The following is a 26,592-nucleotide window of genomic DNA, read 5'->3' as shown; positions in this document are numbered from 1 at the left end:
GAGAATAAAACCTGCTCCCGACCAGGTTAGGTTCACAGCATAAGTAACCATGGACACTGACTCCGAGTATAAGTTACCTCTCTTTCAGAAACGGGTTTGACTTACTCTGCTTTCTCTGGTTTAACAAACCTCCCATTCTGAAACGGAAAACCCAGGGTTTCCCTGATTTCAGGGTTAACGCACTCAGAGTTTACACTTAACCTCCTTTCTGAAACAGGCCCCTGGAGCAACATCCTCCAGCAAAAAACGGGCATCAAGGGGCGGAGTCACTTGTCAAAGTTTGACAGGTGACTCCGCCTCAGTCCCAATCATCTGTTTTTAAAGACGGCACACACCAACACCTGATGACGACCCTGACGAAGGTGGAAGGTGTTCCACCGAAACATGTCGGTGCGTTTACCACAAACAAACAAACCAGTGTCTGATAGAAAAATCATTTAAGTACTCAGTTTAACAGTTAATATTTGGTGAAATATCAAACCTTTCCACATTTCTACCTTTTTTTCAAATGGTGTCATGATGTAGAGAGAGCATTTAGAAGCAAACAATCTGAATCCATTTTTAAAGATATCAAAAAAATAAATATCTAAACATTTTGTCACATTTGGAAAGTTGTTTGAATATAAGCAATTAAAAAAAGCTTCTGGTGTCAAAGGCATGTGCCTAAGTAATGATTTATCTAAAGTTACAGAGCATGCAAACACTCACAGTCTCCACCTATATGAAAATTATACTCCCCGTAAAAACTGTGGAACACAGCCCAAGCAAGCAGCAAACAAAATGCAGACACAGTAAAGAAAAAGAAGACCGAGGATAAAACAAATAATAAAAACAATGACAAAAAAGGAGAAATACATTGGTTTACATAAACAGATAAATAATCTTTGTAGTTTTCCATTTTTGGGGGTTTAGAGAGTCATTTCGAAGCGGGCCTTGGTAAAGTGCTGCATGCTGGAGCCACAGGCTGGAGCATGCTGGGAAGTCTCGTGATAACATTGGCTGGACGAGCTGATGACGCAGTTTGGTGGCAGGAGAGGGGAGGGGCGTAATCAGCAGTGTAGGGAAAGAGGAGGAAGCAGCGAGGATGGCGGAGTCACACCTCTGAAGGTAAATCTGTTATTTTACCCTTATCAACAGGGGATGAGGTGAGCCCCCCAGCACTACTACAACGCCGGACAGGTGGGGGGTCTCCGCCAACCTCTCGCTGAGTGTTAAAGTCTGGTTTTATTGGTGGGGGAAACGAAGGCGCTCTTTTGTTCAGCTACGGAATGGCCGCTGTTTTTTCTGACTGTTTTCTTTTTTCCCCACACTTGTTCTGGGTGAAAACGCAGCCCGGCGGCGGTGTCAGTTCGCAGGTCGGCCTTGTGTGTTTTCGGGCTGGGGCGTCGCTCGCCTCCGCAGCTGGGGGGTCTGCTGGCCGCAGTCAGCGGGCTGCAGCACCGATTTCCCCTCACGGTGGACGGGGTTGGTCTGCGCCCGAAAGCCGCTTGGCTCGGGCCTACGCTCAGCGCCGTTCTGCCTGTGATCCAGCCGGACTGGTTAGCGGGAAACGTAAACGGCGTCTGCCGTAGCCCGCGTGCCGAGCGTCATTGCGGTTTGTTGTGTCATGTCACTACGAACGGGACGGCGGTTTTCCCGGTTTCTCAGACAGAAGCGGAGGCTGAATTCCTGCTAGCTGCTGGCTAGCTAACCTGCTAGCTAGCTGACGTTAGCAGTCTGGAAGAACTGACGTTTTCTCACAGCGGCTGTTATTTCCTGCTTTGTTTTACCAGCCGACAAACGGGCTTCACTCTTTTCGACGCTCATTGACTCCGTTACAGGTGGTTCGTTTGTTGATCGTCGCGTAGCTGGTTAGGCCAACGATGTGCGTTTTGAGCATAGAGTTGACTAGTTTACAGGTCAAAAGTCAAACTCATTTTCCTCCAACCGTGCACAGGACTAGCATGACAGCAAAGCCCGCGCGGCACTTGGCGTTTTCTTGCTGTCTGTTATGCAAATAGATTAATCTCTAATGCGCCTTGACTTCCTGACCCAGAAGCTGCCGGTCTGTCGGTAAACGTTCCCCGGATCCTCTGCACGCGCCACGGTTAGGCTTTTGCATGTTTGTCACCGAGTCCCACGCACGGCCTCTGACACGGACTGTTCTGGAATAATGTGACCCACACGCACACGCAGCAGTACTCCCTTGTAGCTGGGTTCTTGCAGGAATGTGCGTGCGTGCGTGCGTGCAGGAACATTTCTGATGAGACCATACATGCAGGATTTCAGAAGAATCGGAGCTGCAAAGAGCTCCACTCGGGACTAATTGTCCTTCAGCAGATGGGTCCAGGATGTCCATAATGGAGGTTTCCTCAGTAATGCAGCTTGTTATGGTGGTGTTGATGGACGTGCATTAGCCTTTTCTGCTAAATGCTCTTTTTAGGTCAGGCCTAATTTGTACATCAACCGGTTATGCGGTTTAAACTTCCTAGAACGAGCAAAGTGCTGGTAAACTCTGCTGCTGCTAGTGATTCAGCATTTAGTCATTTATTTTCACCACAATCTCCTTTTAATGGGCACATTCACCCTGTAAAAATCTTCAAATAAATTAAAAGAGGGGTGCATTACTTCATGGTTTCACACACTTATGGTATACAGCGCGTCCCCTTGTTTATTGTGGCACGTGACATTCTGAAAAACAACCTGCAATAGGTAAAATCTGCAGAATGCTATAACTCTGGTTAAACTCCTCACTACACACTTTCTACCACACTTTTCTCACATTTTCACACTTTTCTCTTGTTTAAACTCTCAAAGCAAAAATAAGAAACAATCCCATGATCATAGAACCAAAACAAAGATCTGATCGAGAAAGAAGATTTATCTGAATGTGGCAAACTGAACACATTCTGTACGGGAGAACCAGAGGAGGTTTGTTGACGATGTCTGCAGCCAATCAGGACGCAGAACACAGTGCACTGTTAAAATCACTGAAAAGCATGCAAAATTGCACTAAAAATTCTAGAGACGGCGGAGGGCTGAACCCTGATAGCGAGGGAACCTGCTATGTTAAAAGGTCAGGTTTGAAGGGGCAGGAGTGAGGAGGTCAAGGTGAGGACAGGAAGGGAAAAGCATTTGCTGAAAATGCAGCAAAACAAATTCAACTGTTAAACACGAGCAAATGGAACAGGAAAGAAGACGACTGTGTTGCTTCAATCCCTTTAAAGACCCACTCCAACTACATTTGGATCCGCCTTAAGCCTCTCCAGTAGTCTGTCAACGACGATGATGTCGTTTTTAAACAGTATCTAAAAACGTGTGGTTTTCTAGGACATAGTTTCTGCAGAGCGGCAGGGGTTAATCAGAAATTTATCTCTGAGTTGTGGGCAGGGCTGAAGGCGCAGAGCAACCCCCCACCCACTCCAAGAGCTCTTTGATAACGTGCTTTCCTGCTAGCTTACAGCCGCTCACACCCCCAATGTTAGCGGTGCAACATAGATTGCAGCTACATCAGATCCATCCGTCCAGTTCTGATCCAGATTCCAGCTCAGACCAGCAAAACAAAGACATTCATGGATCTGTTTGCGGGGAGCAGGGAGACGCCCAGCGTCACAAGTACAATCTGTTTCAAACGGCATTTTTCCGTCTGCTCCTGATTCACAACGATGTGAAACAAAAAAAGACATTTTGCAAAGCTGCTTGGTCAGGGTGGTAGGATTGCTGGAGCCTATCCCAGCTCCTTATGGATGAAGGATCAACTGGAGTGTGGGAGGATCTGCAGTGCCAGGAGAACGCCCACACATGCATGTGGAGAAGAACACGCAACATTCACACAGAAAGCCTCTCGCTGTGAGCCGGGGATGCGAACCACCTCTCCACTGGCAGCCCGGCTGGGGGGGGTTTGTTAGAGGGTAAATAAAAGAGTGGCGCTGTTTATTTCCTTTAAACCACTTTCAAGCTTCAGAATGTAATATTTGGTCGGTGAATGACGGTATTTTTTAGAACAAATGAACCTTTTATTTGAACTTATCGTAAATACAGAACCAGGTGAGAAAGATGGACAGCTTTTCTGAATGGAACAACCATCACAGTGTGCAGAAATATTACATTTGGTGACAGAATAAAGAGGATGTTGAAAATGAAGAGAGAAGGAAATGAAGGAGCTGAGAATACAGTTCTGAGATCTGAAAAATGTCAGTTATGATCAAATAAATGCTGGATATACTCTATTTTACTGCAGTTAAAAAATGACAGTTTTAATGTGAATTTCAGTTCAGACAACAAGAGAAGAGGTTAGGAAGGGAAAATAAAGACAAATTCAGGTTTTAAAGAAGGAAACGGCTGATTATTGATAAATACATTTTAAGTAAAAAATAAAATCTGATTTTTTTTCATTCCAAAGTCAATTTTTCTTCCTGCTTTTACTTTCTTTAACAAAAATGACAAATGTATTTAACAAAAGCTCTTTGGAATTTGTCTCCAACACAAAGTTCTACTAAACACAAGCTGTAAATGTCTGCAGAACAAAGCAGCAGATGTTTGGGAGCTACTGCCAGCTTGATCATCTACAGAGAAACACTAGAACCGCTGCACAGCGTTTCTGGGAGCAGCCGCCGTCAGACGGCATAGGTAGTTTGGTCATGTGATAGTTATTAGGGATCCATGACACTGAACGCATTCTTAGGTGCAATAAAATGTTTCCACTGTTGTGATCATTCTGTGTTTGTTTAGTGGTTGAAGCTGATTTGAGTTTATTGAACCTTTCCAGCGTAATCTGAGAAAGTTACAACCACTTTCTTGGGCTGGTGGGGGTTGAAAGGTGGAACATGTTTTGTGTCTTTACAGGTTTGCTTTAATCAAATCAAACTTTATTTATAAAGCACTTTTCATATAAAAGCACAACACAAAGTGCTTTACATTGAAACAAAACAAAATCAATAATAAAAAAACAAGCACGAAAATAAAAAATAGGTGTCCCCTCTCCGTACCTCCACACAGCCCCCCCATCCTTTTACACCCCCTAACTGATGGGGAAAGACAATGAAAAATACATCTTGATCTTGAAATCGGTCTTCAAATCTTTCTAAAACTAAAGGACAGCAAGACACTGGGATTGGCGCCGGATCGCTACATGGAACATCGTCTGTGTAGATCTCATTTCCAACGCATAGAAGACACTGATGATGTTTAGAGATCAGGTTTATTTATTTTAGAGTGTTCCACTAAACCAGGGGTCGGGAACCTTTTTGGCCAAGAGAGCCATAAACGCCACATATTTTAAAAATGTAATTTCGAAAGAGCCATACAATAATGTAGCGTCCCTTTCCCACACTGAGGCACGGAGACTTAACCTCTTTTAAGGTTCTTTATTCTGGTTACTGTAGACCGCAACAAACGCCGTACAATTAATTCAGCAACTCCTGAATCTCTCCCGCTGAGACAAGAGCACTTCTCCCAACTTTATATTTCCCTGCTCCCGCTCCGCCCTCCCATTTCCCTTATTCGGCCCATAGCTGAACCCCATTGGTCCAAATTACCTAACAACAGGCTGAGCGACAGAACTGAGAGCCGATCAGATCTCTGCTTGATGCGTTCAATGAACCCCAGAACTTTTAACGCGGCCCAACAGCCACCCAGTCCAAGTCAGTATGCAACGATATGTTTAAAACTAAATATACAAATGAATATGTGTATTTGATTTAATTTCAACATTTTTAAAGTACAATAAGTCTGTGGATTCTTTTTAATAACATTGTTATTCTGTTGCTAATAAATGATGAGTATTTCTCGTGGTAGTTTTGCTGATATGTCTAGTCTGGTTGGTTGATCCATGGTGAGTTTCTGCTTCATGCAGGCGTTGAGACTTCAAACGTGATCGTCTGAATGTTCTGTAGATGTGAGAAAAACTGCTCACATGCAGACGCGGAGTCAAACACACACTCACACGCTGCAGTGAGTGACGGGCAGCGGGTTTTACGTTTTTACAATCCCTGCGCGATTCACCTGCTGCCTGTCCCCACAACGCTCCACCCCCACCCTCTGCTTTCTCCCTCACACATCCCGTCCCCGCATCTGCGCGCTCTTTCTCAGAGACGGGAGCGCGCAGTTTTAGGCACGGCAATTCACAGGTTTCCAGCTGGTAGAAACTCTGTGAAATAATAGATAATAGTAACTGATAGCGCTGGCGCAGATTTCTCTCTCTAAGCACTGCTACTACTGCGCGCCTCTGGCATCGCATCGCGCCCGAGAAGGACTGGTCTAATGAAAAAAAAAAACTATAATTAAAGATTTGTCTGCGAGCCACATGTGACCATCAAAAGAGCCATATATGGCTCGCGAGCCATAGGTTCCCGACCCCTGCACTAAACCATCGGTGACCACGTCTCCACCATGACATCATTCGGAGACGCTGGCGGTACGTGAGCTTCCCCGTCTGCTGCAGGAGCTGCAGCTGAATGACGGCGCCTTCTGTGGTGTTTCCGTGTCTCAGTGACCCAGTTTGACGACTTCCTGTCTCACATTAGTCTGAGGAGGGAATAAAAGAATAAAATTGGAGGACTTTTCAGAAGAGTGTCCTAAAGTTCAGGACGGGTACGATCAGCATCTTCCCATGTTGGATGTAGACTCCACCTGCTGACTGCATCATTGAACACATCACAAGCCAAGGCTGATTGGTTGAAGCAGCGCGCCATCCTCGCCAAACTTCACATTTTTAAACTGCGGGCGTGCTGCGACACTCAAATTGCGCCGCAGGACTCGAGTCGCATCTTTACATTGACTGAACATTGAAAGTGGATTCCTGTGCCGCGCCGCTGCAGCTTAAGAACTAGCATACAGTGGGTCTAGGTAAAGATAGATGAGTATAGTAAATGTTACAGGCTAATCCTAAATAACATTTATGTTTGCAGAAACCAGGAGACTGAATCAAAAGAGTCGGCTTGACTTGGTTAGTGCAGAGTTTTAAAAGGCTCAGTTTAAAAACCCAAACAAGAAAACTGAAACTTTCATTGCTGAGGTTTCCAAATGATCCCTATTAACTAACCTAACGTCCTCTTTGATAATATAAACACATTTAGAATTAGCGTATGAGGAGGATTTTTGTATAATTGTGATTATTTCTGTCTTTGCTCCTTTATTAGTTTTAAGGACTTTTTTTTTTTTAAATCTTTGGAGGTTTGGAAAATGCTTTACAAGAAATAACCAGATACGAGCGCCTGCAGTTGGTCAGGACAAGGACAAAGAGTACGACCATAAAAGGAAGTGGTTGCACACCCAAGTTTACATAGCCCGAGCATTCTGGTTGGTCTGTACAGAATCATTTAATGTTCTTAGTTGTTGACGCACGGGTGTTTCTGTCTTTAATCTCCATCTCTAGACATAGAAGGGTTTTTACAGAACAAACTTCAAGTTCCGTTGATGTGTTAGTGTTGGTGCTGTCGACTAAATAAAAGTTTCTTTTGCTGTAAAGGTCATTTGACCTGTTGCTGAAGGGATTCATACTTTGAACAGCACTTCTAAAGATTACTCTCAGCAGTCCTAACCTTTACTCTTTGCTCAGATCCTGAGCCAAACCGGCTTCTCTTTTTGTCCCAGCTTAGCTTGTTCTGCTGCCGGAGAGCTTTACTCAAGCACCAAGGTGCAGCAGGAAAGACTTAGCTGTCCAGAGAGATGCTGTTCTTTTCTGCAGGCAGATTAGCTGAGCTCCAGCCACAACCCAACCAGAACTTTTTAACAGCAGGCCTGCATTCCTCCTGGTTTCAAGAGCAAGAACATAATAAAGTTATTGGTCTAACAATGTTTGAGTCCACTGCAAAAGATGGTGTTACTCCTACATTTACATGATCTTATTGGTCTTTTTTGCTTGACCTTCTACACATCAAGTCATGGATAAACAGTATAATAACTACCCCGGGTCAGCTTTACATTTGCTGTGTGCTTAACTGTTTACAGATATGGTGTCATGTTGTTTTCCTTGTTTTAACGTGTTGTTTTTTCCTTTTCTGTAATTTGCTTGTTTTCTCCCATCAAATACAGAAAGTGTGGATCATTTGTAGTTTCAGGAAACACACTAAAGTAACTTTAGACTCCCAACTGCATAATCTGGATGTAAATCGGATGCCATCTCCTAGGGTTGGACTATTAATTAATTTAATGGATAAATTTGAATTTGTTGTATCAGATGATTCATTTCTGGGAAAATGGAGATTTGATGTTCCCAGCTCTCTGCTCTCTTCTGTTGTTCAGAGTAACGTCAGTACGCCATTCCGTCCAAAGTTCAGACGTGAAAACACACCAGCGACTCCCCACCCTGTAAAGGCCTGTTCACACCGGGACGAATTTCGCCGGCGATTTTCGCCGACGTTTAACGCCTCGTGACTAAACAAAGGGCACCAACGAGAGTGTGCACACCGACGCGAAAAAACGCCACGCGTTAAAGCGTCAAAAAAAAAAAAAACGCCTCGGGTTCGTTTTTTTTTTCGACGCGTCGCGTCGAAATCTACTCGACCAATGAGAACGGCGCTTTTGCACACGTGTCTGGAGCTTCTGAAGTTACAGTAAAACACAACTTGGGGGCGCTCAAACACAAAACTGCCTTGCTGAGCCCACATACCAGCGAAGAAGATAGACGCCAAGTAGCGTCTACACAGCCGCGAAGCAATAATGACGGACATTCTAAAATATCCCCGAACCAAGCACCAGTTGGAGCTACTGGTGCTTGAAATATTCATGTTGTCTTTGTATTATTCTGACAAGCGCATAAATGCTTGCTCTCTTCTTCTGAGTGAAAAGCGACTTTAAGAAGCGTAAAGTTGCGCAGCGCCACCTTGTGTACAGGAGTATTTCTGTTTTACATTAAGCGCCATCTAATGTCAGGGAATGAAATTGCATGTTCACTCCACTCATCGTCAGCGAAAATCGCCTGGGTGTGAACACAAAAAACGTGGCGAAAAACGCTGGCGAATAACGCCTGGCGAATATTCGTCCCGGTGTGTACGGGCCTTAACTTCTGCTGGTTTTTCCTCCGTGTAGCTTCAGCTGAAGCTGATGAAGCAGCAGAACACGTGAGGATTTGTACCAGGAACCGGAAAGAACCGGAGGAGAAACCTGGTGGACTCACAGCAGCAACAGAACGTTTCAGAGAAAGTGTTGATCTGGAGACAGCGGGGTCATTACACACGGATGCTATCATGCTACCATGCTATCATGCTAAATGCTACCATGCTAGGCCTGCACAATATACCACAAATTTATCGTTATCGCAATATCAAGCTGTGCAATATGCATATCGCAAAAGACAGCAAATTTGCAATAAATGGTTACCTTAGATGTGGCCAAACAATCTTATGGCAGCTTGAAGTGTTTAATGGATTGAAGGAATCCCTTTCTGCATTTGACCAATCAGATGGACCCCTTCACGTTGTTAACTAATCGGATGGCGCCCTATTATGTTGTATGTTCGCCTCCTATGTCAACAAGGGTCATTTGTAGTATAATTTTTAAGCTGTTGTAATGGAATGGGAATAATATTTTTGTTTGTTTGCTAATTGTTTATATACCGCAAATTATATCGTTATCACAATATTAATTACTAATATCGCATATCACGAGTTTTCTTCATATCGTGCAGCCCTATACCATGCTATCATGCTAAATGCTACCATGCTAAATGCTACCATGCTAAATGCTATCATGCTAAATGCTACCATGCTACCATGCTAAATGCTTCCATGGTAAATGCTACCATGCTAAAGGCTACCATGCTAAAGGCTACCATGCTATCATGCTAAATGCTACCATGCTAAATGCTATCATGCTAAATGCTACCATGCTACCATGCTAAATGCTTCCATGCTAAATGCTACCATGCTAAATACTACCATGCTAAAGGCTACCATGCTATCATGCTAAATGCTACTGTGCTAAATGCTACCATGCCATTATGACAGGGGTCGGGAACCTTTTTGGCCGAGAGAGCCATAAACGCCACATATTTTTAAATGTAATTTTGAAAGAGCCATACAATAATGTAGTGTCCCTTTCCCACACTGAGGCACGGAGACTTAACCTCTTTTAAAGTTCTTTATTCTGGTTACTACAGACCACAACAAACGCAGTACAATTAATTCAGCAACTCCTGGATCTCTCCTGCCGAGACGAGAGCGCTTCTCCCAACTTTATATTCACCTGCTCCCGCTCCAGCCCTCCCATTTCCCTTATTCGGCCCATAGCTGAACCCTATTGGTCCAAATTACCCAACAGGCTGAGCGACAGAACTGAGAGCCAATCAGATCTCTGCTTGATGCGTTCAATGAACTCCAGAACTTTTAACGCGGCCCAACAGCCAAGTTAAACTCAGTCCGCGACAATATTTGTATCACTAAATATACAAGTGAATGTGTGCATTTGATGTAATTTCAACATTTTTAAAGTACAATAAGTCTGTGGATTCTTTTTAATAACATAGTTATGCTGTTGCTAATAAATGATGAGTATTTCTCGTGGTAGTTTTGCTGATGGTCTAGTCTGGTTGATCCGTGGTGAGTTTCTGCTTCATGCAGGCGTTGAGACTTTAACGTGATCGTAGGTCTGAATGTTCTGTAGATGTGAGACAGACTGCTCACATAAAGACGCGGAGACAAACACACACTCACACGCTGCAGTGAGTGACGGGCAGCGGGTGTTACGTTTTTACAATCCCTGCGTGATTCACCTGCTGTCCCCACAACCCCCCCCACCCTCTGCTTTCTTCCTCACACATCCCGTCCCCGCAACTGCGCGCTTTTCCTCAGACACGGGAGCGCGCAGTTTTAGGCACGGCAATTCACAGGTTTCCGGCTGTAATGTTAGAAGTGACCAAAGTGCTACAAACTCTGTGAAATAATAGATAATTGTAACTGATAGCACTGGCGCAGATTTTTTACTCCAAGCACCGCTACTACAGCGCGCCTCTGGCATCGCATCGCGCCCGAGAAGGACTGGTCTAATGAAAAAAAAGTATAATTAAAGATTTGTCTGCGAGCCACATGTGACCATCAAAAGAGCCATATATGGCTCGCGAGCCATAGGTTCCCGACCCCTGCATTATGATATCATGCTTCCATGCTAAATGCTACCATGCTAAAGGCTACCATGCTAACATGATACCATGCTAAATGTTATGATGCTATGCTAACGAGCAGTCCCGTGTGATATGGGTCACGGTCTAAAGTCAGACTATATTTTCACAGAGCGACCTTTAAGACGTGGCAGATAAATGCAACTAAATGAATTCATAGAACATTTATAAAAAATGTATTTTATAAATATAATAAGAAGAATAAGAAGCACTTCTTATGAAGCTTTAATATTACGGAGCCGCCAAAGCCCGCCCCCCAAATGAAAAACATCTTTACTCTCAATGACAAGAATCCAAAAACAGGATCATGTTTTTAGGCAAATCTTAGGATAATGCTGATGAGATTTCACAGCCTCAGCTGGAGAAATACTGGAGGTGTAAATGGTAAATGGCGTATACTTATAAAGCGCTTTCTACCTTCTTACGAAGGCCCAAAGCGCTTTACAGTCAGTCCCATTCACCCATGCACACACACATTCACACACTGATGGAGGCTCCGCTGCCGAACACTGGCGCCAACCTCCCACCAGAGGCAAGGTGGGGCTCAGTGTCTTGCCCAAGGACACTTCGACACATGGGCGTGCATGAACTAGTTCAGTGACGTAGTGTCAATCGGTCTGTCCTTGTCTTGGAACTGTTCTGGTCTTAAATTTAACAGTATGTAGAAAGAATCAGAAGTTAGCACTGCTTTAGCATTGCAGCAGTGGCTCTCCTGTTACTGCATCTGTTACAATGTTTTGTCCTTGAGCAAAAGGAAAAGTGACATCTTTCCCCGGTATGACTGTTTATAATTCCAGAGGTGTTTTATTGTCATTTTGCTTTGAAAACAATAACACATATGATCTTATGTTCATATCAATCCATCTATGAATTCATTTTTATAGCGGCTTGGTGCTTGCGGTAGCCAATTCTTGTGTAAAGAGGGTACACTGAACAGGAAGTGTGTATTCAAATGACGGTGATGTCTACGCTCCTCCAATCACCAAACACCTTTCACCCTCTTACAGTAGAGTTAGATCAGTTTTTTTACTCTGAAGCACTTTGTGATTTTTATCTTGAAAGGTGCTATACAAATAAAGTTCATTATTATTATTATTATTATCAGAGTTGGTTCCTGCTGTAAAGCTACAACGCTGAAGTAGGAACAGAAAAGAACCCATCTAAACATTTCCATGAACTATAAATGTCCTCAGTTCCTGTTGTGTAAACACAAAAAGAAGGGAATTTCCTCCAATAGTGCCAGCCGTGTTTCCTAATACAGATCTGCATGCTTTCCTTGTTTTCCTTTCCAACACACCTATTGAGCTTATTCACTCCTCAAACTCTTTTTAGAAATGAATGGTTACAAGCCTCAATAAATACTTTGACAAAATCATTTGTTCAGGACTTTCTGCACTTTAGGTTAAGCAGAAAAAGTTGCAAAAAAAAAGCATCGATCCATTGATGCAGACTTTCATATTAGTTTATTAAAATCTTCATAATTATATTTTTTACCTATAAATATGATGTTGCTGTTTTGCAGGTTCAGGTTTAGTCAGTAGAAAACAAAGGTAAAGCAACTCAAGTGCTCTCTGATCAATATATTACAGGAATCCCTCGTTTATCAGAACGATCCATAAATGATCCTCATTAGGTCAAATCTGCCAAGTAAGAGCATAGATGTTTCAAGGCTGTAAAACTCCTCACTACGCAGTTTCTGCACGTTTCCCAGACAGACAGTTTGACTGTGTTCATTCAGTCAAACTGTGGAGACATCTGATTGAGCTAATCAGCAGCTAGCAGGGCTTGGAGATCTGGAAAACAGGCAGGGTGGTAGATCTCCAGGACCAGGGATCGGGGACGGTTGGTCTTTGTCCAAACCTGCTTTCCTGGATGCAGTAAGCCTGAGTAACCTGCTATTGAATCAAATCAAACCCTTAAAACCAGAAGCGTTTCTGTTGCTTCAAAGGCACACTTGTGTTCTCAGAGTTGTAGACACCCAAGCGATGTACACTAATTCCACCTGCAGTGCCCCGCTGATGATGATGCAGAAATGAAGAAGTCCGACGGATGGCTTTAAGGTCATTTCCTCTTTATCAAACCAAGCTGCAGGATTTAAAGTGTGCTGCAGCTACAAGCCAGCTGTGAGGCTCTCCTGTTTTCTGCTCACCCCACCGAAGGCATAGTAAAGTGTCGTCAACCACACGGATGTGGTTGTCAGGAGATGACTGGAAGACCGCTCCCTAAAACTGCTGAGGGCCTAGAACTTCCATTTATTTGACACAACCATTGGTAAAGGTTTTCACCATCTTACTTATTTTATTTTGATAAATTCAAAATGAAATCTGAGAGAGAGAGAAAATCCTTGATGGATTAACTTAATAAAAATGGTAACATGACTCAAATACAGAATGAAGACAGATTTGTACGTCTGTCTCGCTCGTCCAACTGGAAATGTTTAGCCGTACATTGGCGTGATTTCAACTAAAAGGGAAGCGACAGTTGTGGTTCTTTTTGCCAGCAAACCTGAGTTATAAAAGCAGCTCCTTTTAATGGAGAAGTATTTTATATTACAGGTGAAATCAAAATAATAAAATGTAAGCAAATTAAAAACAAAATGTGAACATATTAACAAAAATTAAACCCGTGTTTTGAAAACAAATAACCTCTGATTGTGCATTAATAATAGAAACACCACGGTTCAGTGTGAAAAGTTTTATTGTTGCTCTCTCGTCTGAATGTTAATACTGTGTTTAAATGTCATAAACAGCCTTTTATGACTCTCAGCTGGACATTATATTCCTTTATGCTAACGTCCAGCCATGTTTCCCTGTCTGAACACTGTCAGTGGAACCAGAAATGACTTTGAATTTCACTGAAAACATTTTTTCATCGATTCAGCTTAGAAGAAGTCCAGATTTGACGGCCTGCTTTCACCGAGCATTTCTCCTACTCTTTGCCGGTTACTTCCAGTCTTTTAGTCTTTGACTCTGCTTTTTGTTTTCTGTTTTGACCATAGTTCTGATTTTCCTAACAAAGTGTTTATTTAAGCTTTTCTGATGTAGTTGCTGTTCTGGGCCTGTTTGGGGTGGCAATGTCATCATCTGTCCGTCAAAAACAAGTCAAAATATCAGTCTGTTAGTTTTCTGAGTTGCAACCAAATTTAGGTGTTATTTTAAATACGTTAACACGGCTAGCGTAGCGGTTTTTACGTGTTATGAACAAGGTTGGGGGTTACAGGTATTGTGAATATGCTAACGTGTAGCGTGTTACAAACCAATTCTAGAGTTCCTGTGACCATAGTTAACAAACTCTGACTAACGGAGGGACTTTTCTCTGACTTTTTTGTCTCTCTTAATGTGCCTTATAGTTCGGTGCACCTTGACAAAAGTTTCAAAAAAGACATCTGGAAGACACGGTACTTTAGTCATTTGTGTACATAGCAGGACAGTTTTCTTTCTAAAAAAGTAGCTTTTAAACAACTTAAAGTTAGAGATGCTAATGTATTTATAAGTCAAATGCTCTTAGCTGTTGTAGTTACAGTGCCAGGAATAATGCCATTGTTGACATTTCTTTCTGCTTCTTACAGCAAATGTAGAAAGGGTTAAAACGCCTCTGTGGAACCTTTCCGTCTGAAAGGACATCTGTCTGATGGTCCTGGGATTGTCTCCTTTCAAACGCTCCAGCGCGTGGCACATGGATCCCACAAATCACCTAAGTTCCTAACATCTCTGGACCTGAAGACCACTTTTTCAAGGCTAATCGTAAATGTGTTGGCCTGCATGGGGATGCTTTCTTTAAAAGCCTCCGTGACCAGGTCTTTTTGTTTGAATAAGTAACCTGACAAGAGAGAGTCCCATGAACAGCTCTGCTGCAAGGCCAACAACGTCAACATGAGTAGTACTTTAGGCAAAGAAAAGGATTCAAAGGAAAAGGACCCCAAAAGTGGCCCTGCAGGTAAAGAAAGGGAAAAGGAGGCCAAGGCGTTGGCCAACTTTGTCAAAGACAGCGGGAAAGAAACAAAGACCAAAGGGAAAGATGCCAAAGAAGGAAAGAAGGACACAAGCAGCTCAACACAGGGCGTTGCCTTCCATGTTGACAATACGATAAAGAGGCCAAACCCAACTCAAGGTACACGCAAGAAGTCCAGTAACGCAGAGGTTATCAAAGAGCTTAACAAATGTCGAGAGGAGAACTCCATGAGACTGGATCTGTCAAAGCGCTCAATTCACATGCTTCCCACCTCTATTAAAGAGTTAAATCAGTTGGCAGAACTCTATTTGTACAGCAACAAGCTTCAGAGCCTGCCAGCCGAGGTAGGTTGCCTATCAGGCCTGGTCACATTGGCCCTCAGCGAGAACTCCTTGACCAGTTTGCCTGATTCACTGGACTCCCTGAAGAAGCTCAGAATGCTTGACCTCCGGCACAACAAGCTCAGAGAGATACCCGCCGTCGTCTACCGCTTGACATCACTGACCACGCTGTACCTGCGTTTTAACCGCATCACAACAGTGGAGAAGGACATCCGAAACCTGTCCAAGCTCACCATGCTCAGCATCCGAGAGAACAAGATCAAACAGCTGCCTGCAGAGATCGGTAAGAAGGGTTGTTCGAAAAACAGCAAGTATTTATGGAAATGAGTGTTTTTATTCCCAGAAAACTAAGTGTTCTACTAGTCATGTGCTTTTAGGCTTTACTCTAATAACCATCGCATCTTTAATCTGGATTATTGTAACTCACAATGATGCAGCAAAAATTGGGCATCATTGATTGTGTGAGGTGATACTGGCAGGGAACTCTTCAGACTTGAGACAAACCTCCTTCGTCTTCTCTCTAACTGACTGTCGGTTTTTCTGCAGGGGAGCTATGCAATCTCATTACTTTGGATGTTGCCCATAATCAGTTGGAACATCTACCCAAGGAGATTGGAAATTGCACACAGATAACCAACCTTGACTTGCAGCACAATGAGCTTTTGGACCTCCCAGAAACAATAGGTATTCTGATTTTAAACCTTATGATCTTGGTTTTGGACTCAAAATGAGAAAGATTTTTCTTTTCTTTTTTTTTTTGCTTTTAGATACTTGTTTTGCAGTTTAAAAAAAAAAAAGTGATGAAAAGCCCTAATTTTGTTGTTTCAGGCAATTTGGCAAGCATAAATCGCTTAGGGCTACGATATAACAGATTGTCGGCCATCCCAAGATCTCTAGCCAAATGCCGGGAACTGGAGGAGCTAAACCTCGAAAACAACAACATCTCAGTGTTGCCAGAGGTGAGATATCAACTGTTTCCTGTGAGGTTGTTGATATTGTAATCACCTAAATCAAAGCGTGGTTTTACTGGTATGTACTAGTGTCATCTTAGTCTCAAGTCTCTCCTTTTTTGTAGTTGAATTGTTGACGCTCTATCTAGACAGAGGAAATCTGTGCATGCAGGTTTTCTCAGGGCACAAGATTATAGGTTTTCTTTGGGGAATTTCTGGAATTTAGTCAAAAGGTGTCTAAACTTTGGGCAAGTTTTCTTTAGTTCATGCAGGTCTGCTTTGCTTGTTTGTGTGTTCAGGGTCTTCTGTCAAGTTTGGTTAACCTGACCAGTCTAACACTGGCAAGGAACTGCTTTCAGTCTTACCCTGTGGGCGGGCCATCGCAGTTCTCCACCATCTACTCCCTCAACATGGAACACAACCATATCAACAAGATCCCATTTGGCATCTTCTCAAGGGCCAAAGTCTTAAGCAAGCTTAACATGAAGGTATGCTGATGCTTTTAAAAATGCGTCTGAAGAGTAGAACGAATGTAGAATGCATACTCTGCCATATTTGTTTGACATGTTATAACCTTTGTAGCACGGTGCTGTTGTTTATACCCAACTGCAATAAGTCCGTAGTGACATTAAAGTCTTCTGTGAATTCTCTGATCTTTTCTAAGCTGTACCTTCGGCGTGGTTGACAGTGCCATCTCTTAGATTGTGATGCTGTCACTCATTCTTCAGCCCAACTTTAGGTCCCTCCAGACATGTCTGAAACAAAGGGGGTTCCAGGACCATCACAGGGCGTTCGATTTTGAAGAAAGAGGCTTCTTACTGCTTACCTCTCAGCCTGATTCTATTTTGGAAACTTGTAGCTTTTCAGCAGCTCATCTGAATCATTTTGACTTTTATCTTCAGCTCAGCAGCGAGCCGCTATGTTTCTGAAAATGTTTGTGTAACACAAGAGTCCGACTGATTTCCTGCTGCTTGTGTCGCCTGTGGCTGTGGGGTCAGAGACTTAGGCCGTTCAACCAAACCGTGGTCAACAAAGCCAAAACCACAGTCCATGAAAATCTGTTGGTTACATGCATGACTAGGTTGGTTTCCAATCATCTTTGAATAAACCAAGAAGTGTCCAAAAGGTGAACATTTGCTCCGGATGCAGATCTGTTTCCCACAAACCCTTGCTCTGCTCAGCCACTGAAGACTGTTTTCTCTTTGTTGATGAAGAAAAAACTTTTTTTTTCTCAGGACAACCAGTTAACATCTCTGCCACTGGACTTTGGCACATGGACCAGCATGGTTGAACTGAACCTTGCCACCAATCAGCTGGCTAAGATCCCAGAAGATGTCTGTGGGCTCGTTTCCCTTGAGGTGAGTCTGTAGCGCACATCCGTCAGAATCTCCTGAAGAAACTGATCAGACTTATGTTGTGTGGGGCGGCGTTTTTGTTTGGAGAAAGTGCTTGATTTCATGATTTATGATGTTTTAAAAAGAGAGAAAACCCCTCCCATTGTTTCCTGGTATTTGGTGCAGCCATGATTACCTGTGAAAGGCCTCCAAGAGGAAACGTTTTGTGGGCAAGCCTGCTTGTATAAGACCTTGAGATTAGCTTTGCGTTGTGAAGCTTTTTAAACCATAAAAACCTTGTTAGACTAGATTTTCATGACGCTGTTATCTGAAGTATGAATAACAGAGAGATTGTCCTTAATCCTTGTGGTGCATAAATGAGTAAAACAGCTTTGAAATTCTTAAGGTTTAAACTCTAACAGCTGATGCGTACAGACTGGATTATCTGTTAGAAAACGCCATGTTTTTATGCACACGAATCTCTGACTATTTTCTTCTTTATTGGTCTAGAAAACTCTTTGAATGACTTCCATCATTTCTGGGATTTATCAGGCATGTTCACCAACTGCAGACTTTCTCTCTCTGAAAATGTCTTCTCAGGTGCTGATATTGTCCAATAATCTTCTGAAGAAGTTACCGCATGGTATTGGGAATCTGAGGAAGCTGCGAGAGCTTGATTTGGAAGAAAACAAGTTGGAATGTCTGCCAAATGAAATCGCTTACCTGAAGGACTTACAGGTAATTCTCCCACACTGCTGTGAGGGAGAATCTGGATGTGGTCTGAAGTTTCTGTCTGAGATCCTCAGGAGCCCAAACCGATGTAGCGTGGCGCTTCACCCCGCCCACAGATTTTTACTTCTGTGGAACAGAACTGCAGACTGCCGTTAGATAATCATCACAGTTGGAGGAGTGAACAGCGTTCTGGCTCCGGCAGCAGAGCCCCCCCCAAATGCTTTGTGCCAATGATCGCATTGTTGCAGCATTTCTTTCCAGTGTTGTTGCTGCCCCCTTTGGGATTTTCCAGGATGTTTCCCATGGGGGGGTTAGAGCTGTAGGTGGGTAAAGGGGGTGTCCTAAAGGTGCTCTGTTATGACTCTACTTGGGTTTTAAAGGCTTGTTTCTGTGATGCATTTTTGTTTAAGGTCAACAGAGTTACTAGTTACATAACAGTAATGTAACAAACTACTTTACTGCTACAACGCCATTATACATATTTAGCGGCCCGTTCCTTCACACTTTGCTGATGTGGTTTAATCGGCCGAGAGCGCTTCTCTTTTTTTTCCTGGGGTGGGTTGGGGGTGTAGTCCCATATGAGATCATGATTGGCTTGGGATTCAAGTGGGAGGTGCTTGCTCGCGTTCTCTAGTGATCCAGGATCCAAACAACAGGAAGTGTCAGCGACAAAGGCAGCCTTTTCAGGCCGGAAATAGCCACACTATTTGACTTTAATTGAAACGAAAGAGACAAATGTTTGTGTGGAACGCACCACGTGTCCCGGTACAAAGACATCAGTGAGTACGTGAACTTTCTTCGTGTAGCACCTTTCACAGAAAACATGCCTTACAGAGTAAACCATTGAAGGACAGACAAACAGATTAAACAATACATAGAACCGGGTACAGAACCAGCAACCAAAAGCTCCTTAAAAAGCAGCTGTTTCTAAAAGACTCCCCTTTGTTGGTCAGCTGAAGCAAAAGGGCGGGGCGTTCCACAAGGTCACCCCCAGTTTTGTTACGAGTCTTTGGGATTTTAAGTAGGTTCAAAGATGGCGACTAGAGACTAGAGTACCAGCAGATGGGAATATAGTCATTAAGAGCTCTAGAAATCAGAACCTTTTTAAAACTACTTTGAATTTGTCCAAGAGAGTTTAAATACAAAAGAAATAGGATTGGATCTAGTGCTGACCCCTGAGGGACGCCATGCAGGGAGGGGGGTGACTTCAGAAAATAAATCATCAGCACACATGACAACCCTTCTGTTGGACAGGTAAGAAGAAAACCATGAAAGAACAGTCCCAAAAAAGAAAAAGATGGTGTTCTACTATTATTAGTAATAAAGATTCAGATCCAACACAGAGTACAAATTACCCAGCAGGCAGTTTGTTTTTTCCTGAGAAATCCTTGTTTGTTTCAGTATTCGGCTGATGTTCGAAAACTCTCCTCTTTTCCATCAGAAATTGGTTCTGACAAATAATCAGCTGACCACGTTGCCCAGAGGGATTGGCCACCTCACCAACCTGACTCACCTGGGGTTGGGGGAGAACCTGCTGCAGCACCTTCCTGAGGAGATCGGTAAGGAGTCCCGTCTCCCTGCTTGAATGCTTGGAAACGAGCTCCCAGATTAAACATGTTTGTTTTACAGCCTCAAAACATCTACAACCAGATTTCCTGGTTATTTCTTAAACGTAACCACTGCAATATATCCAGGGACCACTGTGATGGGAAAATCAAAATGATAAAAAAGTGAAAGAAGCAAAATAACAAACAAACACACCTATGTGCATGTTTAACCCTATACACACGCACATATTAGTTTAGAACCGCATCTTACACCGTTGACATGAATCGTGGAGAAAGTGAATCATGGGATCTCTACTGCTCGCCAAATTTTTTTACGTTGAAAGTGTCAAACGCGCGTTGAACTTTTTTTTAAGAGACTTTTAGTTTGAATGGTCTGAAATGAACACTCGCCAGACTCGACCATTTTGTCCTCTTTGAAGCGTCAGTCGCCACGTGGCGAGTAACAGCTGGGGCGTTGGTGGCCACGTGGCGAGTAACATTTGGAGCGTCAGTCGCCACGTGGCGAGTAACAGTTGGGGCGTTGGTGGCCACGTGGCGAGTAACATTTGGAGCGTCAGTCGCCACATGGCGAGTAACAGTTGGAGCGTCAGTCGCCACGTGGCGAGTAACAGTTGGGGCGTTGGTGGCCACGTGGCGAGTAACATTTGGAGCGTCAGTCGCCACATGGCGAGTAACAGTTGGAGCGTCAGTCGCCACGTGGCGAGTAACAGTTGGAGCGTCAGTCGCCACGTGGCGAGTAACATTTGGAGCGTCAGTCGCCACGTGGCGAGTAACAGTTGGGGCGTTGGTGGCCACGTGGCGAGTAACATTTGGAGCGTCAGTCGCCACGTGGCGAGTAACAGTTGGGGCGTTGGTGGCCACGTGGCGAGTAACATTTGGAGCGTCAGTCGCCACGTGGCGAGTAACAGTTGGGGCGTTGGTGGCCACGTGGCGAGTAACATTTGGAGCGTCAGTCGCCACATGGCGAGTAACATTTGGAGCGTCAGTCGCCACGTGGCGAGTAACAGTTGGGGCGTTGGTGGCCACGTGGCGAGTAACATTTGGAGCGTCAGTCGCCACGTGGCGAGTAACAGTTGGGGCGTTGGTGGCCACGTGGCGAGTAACATTTGGAGCGTCAGTCGCCACATGGCGAGTAACATTTGGAGCGTCAGTCGCCACGTGGCGAGTAACAGTTGGGGCGTTGGTGGCCACGTGGCGAGTAACATTTGGAGCGTCAGTCGCCACGTGGCGAGTAACAGTTGGGGCGTTGGTGGCCACGTGGCGAGTAACAGTTGGAGCGTCAGTCGCCACGTGGCGAGTAACAGAGCGTCAGTCGCCCCGTGGCGAGTAACATTTGGAGCGTCAGTCGCCCCGTGGCAGTAAAATTTTGAGCATCAGTCGCCACGTGGCGAGTAGCAGAGCGCGAGTAACATTTGGAGCGTCAGTCGCCACGTGGCGAGTAGCAGAGCGTCAGTTGCCACGTGGCGAGTAACAGAGCGTCAGTCGCCACGTTGCGAGTTAACAGTTGGAGCGTCAGTCGCCACGTGGCGAGTAACAGTTGGAGCGTCAGTCGCCACGTGGCGAGTTAACAGTGGAGCGTCAGTCGCCAAGTGGCGAGTAACTGTTGGAGCGTCAGTCGCCACGTGGCGATTAACAGTTGGAGCGTCAGTCGCCCCGTGGCGAGTAACAGAGCGTCAGTCGCCCCGTGGCGAGTAACAGTTGGAGCGTTAGTCGCCACGTGGCGAGTAACAGTTGGAGCGTCAGTCGCCACGTGGCGAGTAACAGAGCATCAGTCGCCCCGTGGCGAGTAACATTTGGAGCGTCAGTCGCCCCGTGGCAGTAAAATTTTGAGCGTCAGTCGCCACGTGGCGAGTAACAGTTGGGGCGTTGGTGGCCACGTGGCGAGTAACATTTGGAGCGTCAGTCGCCACATGGCGAGTAACATTTGGAGCGTCAGTCGCCACATGGCGAGTAACAGTTGGAGCGTCAGTCGCCACGTGGCGAGTAGCAGAGCGTCAGTTGCCACGTGGCGAGTAACAGAGCGTCAGTTGCCACGTGGCGAGTAACAGAGCGTCAGTCGCCACGTTGCGAGTTAACAGTTGGAGCGTCAGTCGCCACGTGGCGAGTAACAGTTGGAGCGTCAGTCGCCACGTGGCGAGTTAACAGTGGAGCGTCAGTCGCCAAGTGGCGAGTAACTGTTGGAGCGTCAGTCGCCACGTGGCGATTAACAGTTGGAGCGTCAGTCGCCCCGTGGCGAGTAACAGAGCGTCAGTCGCCCCGTGGCGAGTAACAGTTGGAGCGTTAGTCGCCACGTGGCGAGTAACAGTTGGAGCGTCAGTCGCCACGTGGCGAGTAACAGAGCATCAGTCGCCCCGTGGCGAGTAACATTTGGAGCGTCAGTCGCCCCGTGGCAGTAAAATTTTGAGCGTCAGTCGCCACGTGGCGAGTAACAGTTGGGGCGTTGGTGGCCACGTGGCGAGTAACATTTGGAGCGTCAGTCGCCACATGGCGAGTAACATTTGGAGCGTCAGTCGCCACATGGCGAGTAACAGTTGGAGCGTCAGTCGCCACGTGGCGAGTAACATTTGGAGCGTCAGTCGCCACATGGCGAGTAACAGTTGGAGCGTCAGTCGCCACGTGGCGAGTAACAGTTGGAGCGTCAGTCGCCACGTGGCGAGTAACAGTTGGAGCGTCAGTCGCCACGTGGCGAGTAACAGTTGGAGCGTCAGTCGCCACGTGGCGAGTAACAGTTGGAGCGTTAGTCGCCACATGGCGAGTAACATTTGGAGCGTCAGTCGCCCCGTGGTGAGTAACATTTGGAGCGTCAGTCGCCCCGTGGCGAGTAACATTTGGAGCGTCAGTCGCCACATGGCGAGCAACAGTTGGAGCGTCAGTCGCCACGTGGCGATTAACATTTGGAGCGTCAGTCGCCACGTGGCGAGTAACAGTTGGGGCGTTAGTCGCCACGTGGCGAGTAACATTTGGAGCGTCAGACGCCACGTGGCGAGTAACAGAGCGTCAGTCGCCCCGTGGCGAATAACAGTTGGAGCGTTAGTCGCCACGTGGCGAGTAACAGTTGGAGCGTCAGTCGCCACGTGGCGAGTAACAGAGCGTCAGTCGCCCCGTCGCGTGTAACATTTGGAGCGTCAGTCGCCCCGTGGCAGTAAAATTTTGAGCGTCAGTCGCCACGTGGCGAGTAACAGAGCGCGAGTAACATTTGGAGCGTCAGTCGCCACGTGGCGAGTAGCAGAGCGTCAGTTGCCACGTGGCGAGTAACAGAGCGTCAGTCGCCACGTTGCGAGTTAACAGTTGGAGCGTCAGTCGCCACGTGGCGAGTAACAGTTGGAGCGTCAGTCGCCACGTGGCGAGTAACAGTTGGAGCGTTAGTCGCCACGTGGCGAGTAACAGTTGGAGCGTCAGTCGCCACGTGGCGAGTAACAGAGCGTCAGTCGCCCCGTCGCGAGTAACATTTGGAGCGTCAGTCGCCCCGTGGCAGTAAAATTTTGAGCGTCAGTCGCCACGTGGCGAGTAACAGAGCGCGAGTAACATTTGGAGCGTCAGTCGCGACGTGGCGAGTAGCAGAGCGTCAGTTGCCACGTGGCGAGTAACAGAGCGTCAGTCGCCACGTTGCGAGTTAACAGTTGGAGCGTCAGTCGCCACGTGGCGATTAACATTTGGAGCGTCAGTCGCCACGTGGCGAGTAACAGTTGGAGCGTCAGTCGCCACGTGGCGAGTTAACAGTTGGAGCGTCAGTCGCCACGTGGCGAGTAACAGTTGGAGCGTCAGTCGCCACGTGGCGAGTAACAGTTGGAGCGTCAGTCGCCACGTGGCGAGTTAACAGTTGGAGCGTCAGTCGCCACGTGGCGAGTAACAGTTGGAGCGTCAGTCGCCACGTGGCAATTAACAGTTGGAGCGTCAGTCGCCACGTGGCAAGTAACAGAGCGTCAGTCGCCCCGTGGCAGGTAACAGTTGGAGCGTTAGTCGCCACGTGGCGAGTAACAGTTGGAGCGTCAGTCGCCACGTGGCGAGTAACAGAGCGTCAGTCGCCCCGTGGCGAATAACAGTTGGAGCGTTAGTCGCCACGTGGCGAGTAACAGTTGGAGCGTCAGTCGCCACGTGGCGAGTAACAGAGCGTCAGTCGCCCCGTGGCGAGTAACATTTGGAGCGTCAGTCGCCCCGTGGCAGTAAGATTTTGAGCGTCAGTCGCCACGTGGCGAGTAGCAAAGCGCGAGTAACATTTGGAGCGTCAGTCGCCACGTGGCGAGTAGCAGAGCGTCAGTCGCCACGTGGCGAGTAACAGAGCGTTAGTCGCCACGTGGCGAGTAACAGAGCGTCAGTCGCCCTGTGGCGAGTAACAGTTAGAGCGTCAGTCGCCACGTGGCGAGTAACATTTGGAGCGTCAGTCGCCACGTGGCGAGTAACAGTTAGAGCGTCAGTCGCCCCGTGGCGAGTAACAGTTGGAGCGTCTGTTATAATCCCACCCCTGTGACGGGGTCTCACTGGGTCATAAGGTCATACTAAGCCAAGTCTTCCTCTCCTCAGGAACACTGGAGAACCTGGAGGAACTGTACCTCAACGATAACCCCAACCTCCACAGCCTCCCGTTTGAGCTGGCCCTCTGCAGCAAGCTGGCCATCATGAGCATTGAGAACTGTCCCCTCACTCATCTGCCGGCTCAGATTGTGGCAGGAGGCCCTTCCTTCATCATCCAGTTCCTCAAGATGCAGGGACCCTACCGTGCCATGGTCTGAGCGCAGAGCGTCCGGACGCCGGTCCGAGCCGCCTTTCTGCCGCCCATCCTTGTCCCTCGTATCACACACTGTGAAGAAGATGGGACTCACCACAATCAGTGTCAGGGCCACGGCGAGGGGGTGTGATGGGCGCCATGGCGAGGAGGTGTGATGAGCGCCATGGCGAGGGGGTGTGATGAGCGCCACGGCTCTTCAGCCAGAAAGGATGCACATCGTTGGAGACTTGCTTCTGCGTCGCTTTGGAGTTCCCCGTCACGTTACGAACCCGCCCACCAAACCGCGATCACTCTTCATTCCAAACTTTCCCAGGGGAACTTGTGTCCACCCGTTTGCCAAAACAGAGGGTCTGATGTTTTATATATCTATCTATCAATGATAGAGGTAGAGGTCTGTACAGATATAGATGGATGTATAAAACGGTGAGCTGCCAGGCGAGTCTGTCCGCCTCCTGAACTGTGCTCTCATGCCAACGTATTTACAGTCATTACAGCATATACTATGTGAGCAAGGATACAACTGTATGCAAAAGCAAAAAGAAATTCTCATTCACTGCTGCTGCCGTACTTTTAAACGATATCATTTGTTAGACTTTCTTTAAGGATTTCCCTTTTTTTTACACAATCTATTGGTGGTCGTGACTTCTGTTAATTGCTACTTTGACCATAGTGAACAAAGTTTTAACAATGTTGTACTTAATATTTGTTTTCTTCTTTTGAAACTTTCAATGTTTTTTTTAAAGATGTGCCTACGTTTAGAGTGATCCGGTGGGTTCTTTCTAAACTCTTTTCTCCATGGAAATACAAAGATCTAAATTATTTCAAGGGTTTTTCTTACTGCTGTTTGTACTTCCTCCTTGTTTTTCCTCTTCTTGCTTTCTTTCCTTCCTTTATTTTAGGAGAAGTGTTGCATCCGTTTCTCTGGAACATAATATCGGTTGTAAAATAGTCCATGGAGACCCTTCTGAACAGACAGCAGCAGTAGTTGTACAACAATGAGTTCGTCATGTAAACCTGTAAGAAATGCCAATCATTCAAGCCTGAGGAAGAAAGCAGCTCGGACTTTCCTTCTACCAATGCAAGTGGAAATGTGGCGCCCTCTATATGATTGTGATGAACAACAAAAACAGAAAACAGGGGGGAGGGAGTCCATCAAACATGGCTATGGGGATAAATTATAGATGTTTTTATATATGTATGCAATTTCTGGTGGTTGCCTTGAGTGCAATTTTTAGTTCTGTGGACTGGTTTGATATAATCTCCAGTGTTGGGCTTCTTAGCTTCATCCAGTTGATCGTTGACCAACATATCAAGTGTTTCTAAAGACGTTTTTGGAGTCTGGAGCAAAGTGTACGGAGCTTCAAGAGTAGTTCATAATAAAACCTTGAAGGGTCACTTCTCCTCCACACTTTCTTTTTTTGGACATTTCTTGGTGTCGTCCCACACTGCTGACGCTCGTCCTGAAGTCGACGTCTGTTGGGTTGGGGGCTGCACCCTCGCACGTTTTTGGAAGAAGTGTTTGTTTTTATGAAGGAGCACACCGTGCCCCCCCTCAGCAGATGGTTGGAACCCTGACGGGGCCTCTTTGGGGCCCCTGCTCTACTCTGGGTGGGGCCCACGTCTCTCCTCTAGGTGGGGCCTCTGCTGTCCTCTGGGTGAGGCCACATTTCTCCTCTGGGTGAGGGCCCCCGCTGTCCTCTGGGTGGGGCCTCAGCTCTCCGCTGGGTGGGGCCACGTCTCTCCTCTGGGTGGTGCCCCGGCTCTCCTCTGGGTGGGGCCCACGTCTCCCTGAGTGGGTCCACCGCTCTCCTCTAGGTGGGGCCTCTGCTCTCCTCTGGGTGGGGCCACGTCTCTCCTCTGGGTGGTGCCCCTTCTCTCCTCTCCTCTGGGTGGGG

General features: G+C 46.1%; 1 protein-coding gene across 1 annotated transcript; it reads left to right on the top strand.

Moving 5' to 3' along the window:
- Positions 1 to 902: 902 nt before the first annotated feature.
- On the top strand, positions 903 to 26,092 carry shoc2 (SHOC2 leucine rich repeat scaffold protein). The gene is made up of 9 exons (XM_004066336.5): positions 903 to 1,107; positions 14,664 to 15,670; positions 15,934 to 16,071; positions 16,216 to 16,346; positions 16,637 to 16,825; positions 17,573 to 17,695; positions 18,272 to 18,409; positions 19,845 to 19,962; positions 24,493 to 26,092. Exons 2-9 carry the CDS (start codon positions 14,968 to 14,970, stop codon positions 24,699 to 24,701), a joined length of 1,749 nt encoding a protein of 582 aa, XP_004066384.1. The 5' UTR covers positions 903 to 1,107; positions 14,664 to 14,967; the 3' UTR covers positions 24,702 to 26,092.
- The last annotated feature ends 500 nt before the right edge of the window (positions 26,093 to 26,592 follow it).

This window comes from Oryzias latipes, chromosome 1, assembly GCF_053564925.1.
Source record: "Oryzias latipes strain Hd-rR chromosome 1, Olatipes_Hd-rR_3.1".
NCBI lineage: Eukaryota > Metazoa > Chordata > Actinopteri > Beloniformes > Adrianichthyidae > Oryzias > Oryzias latipes.
This window is presented reverse-complemented; position numbering and strand designations above follow the sequence as displayed.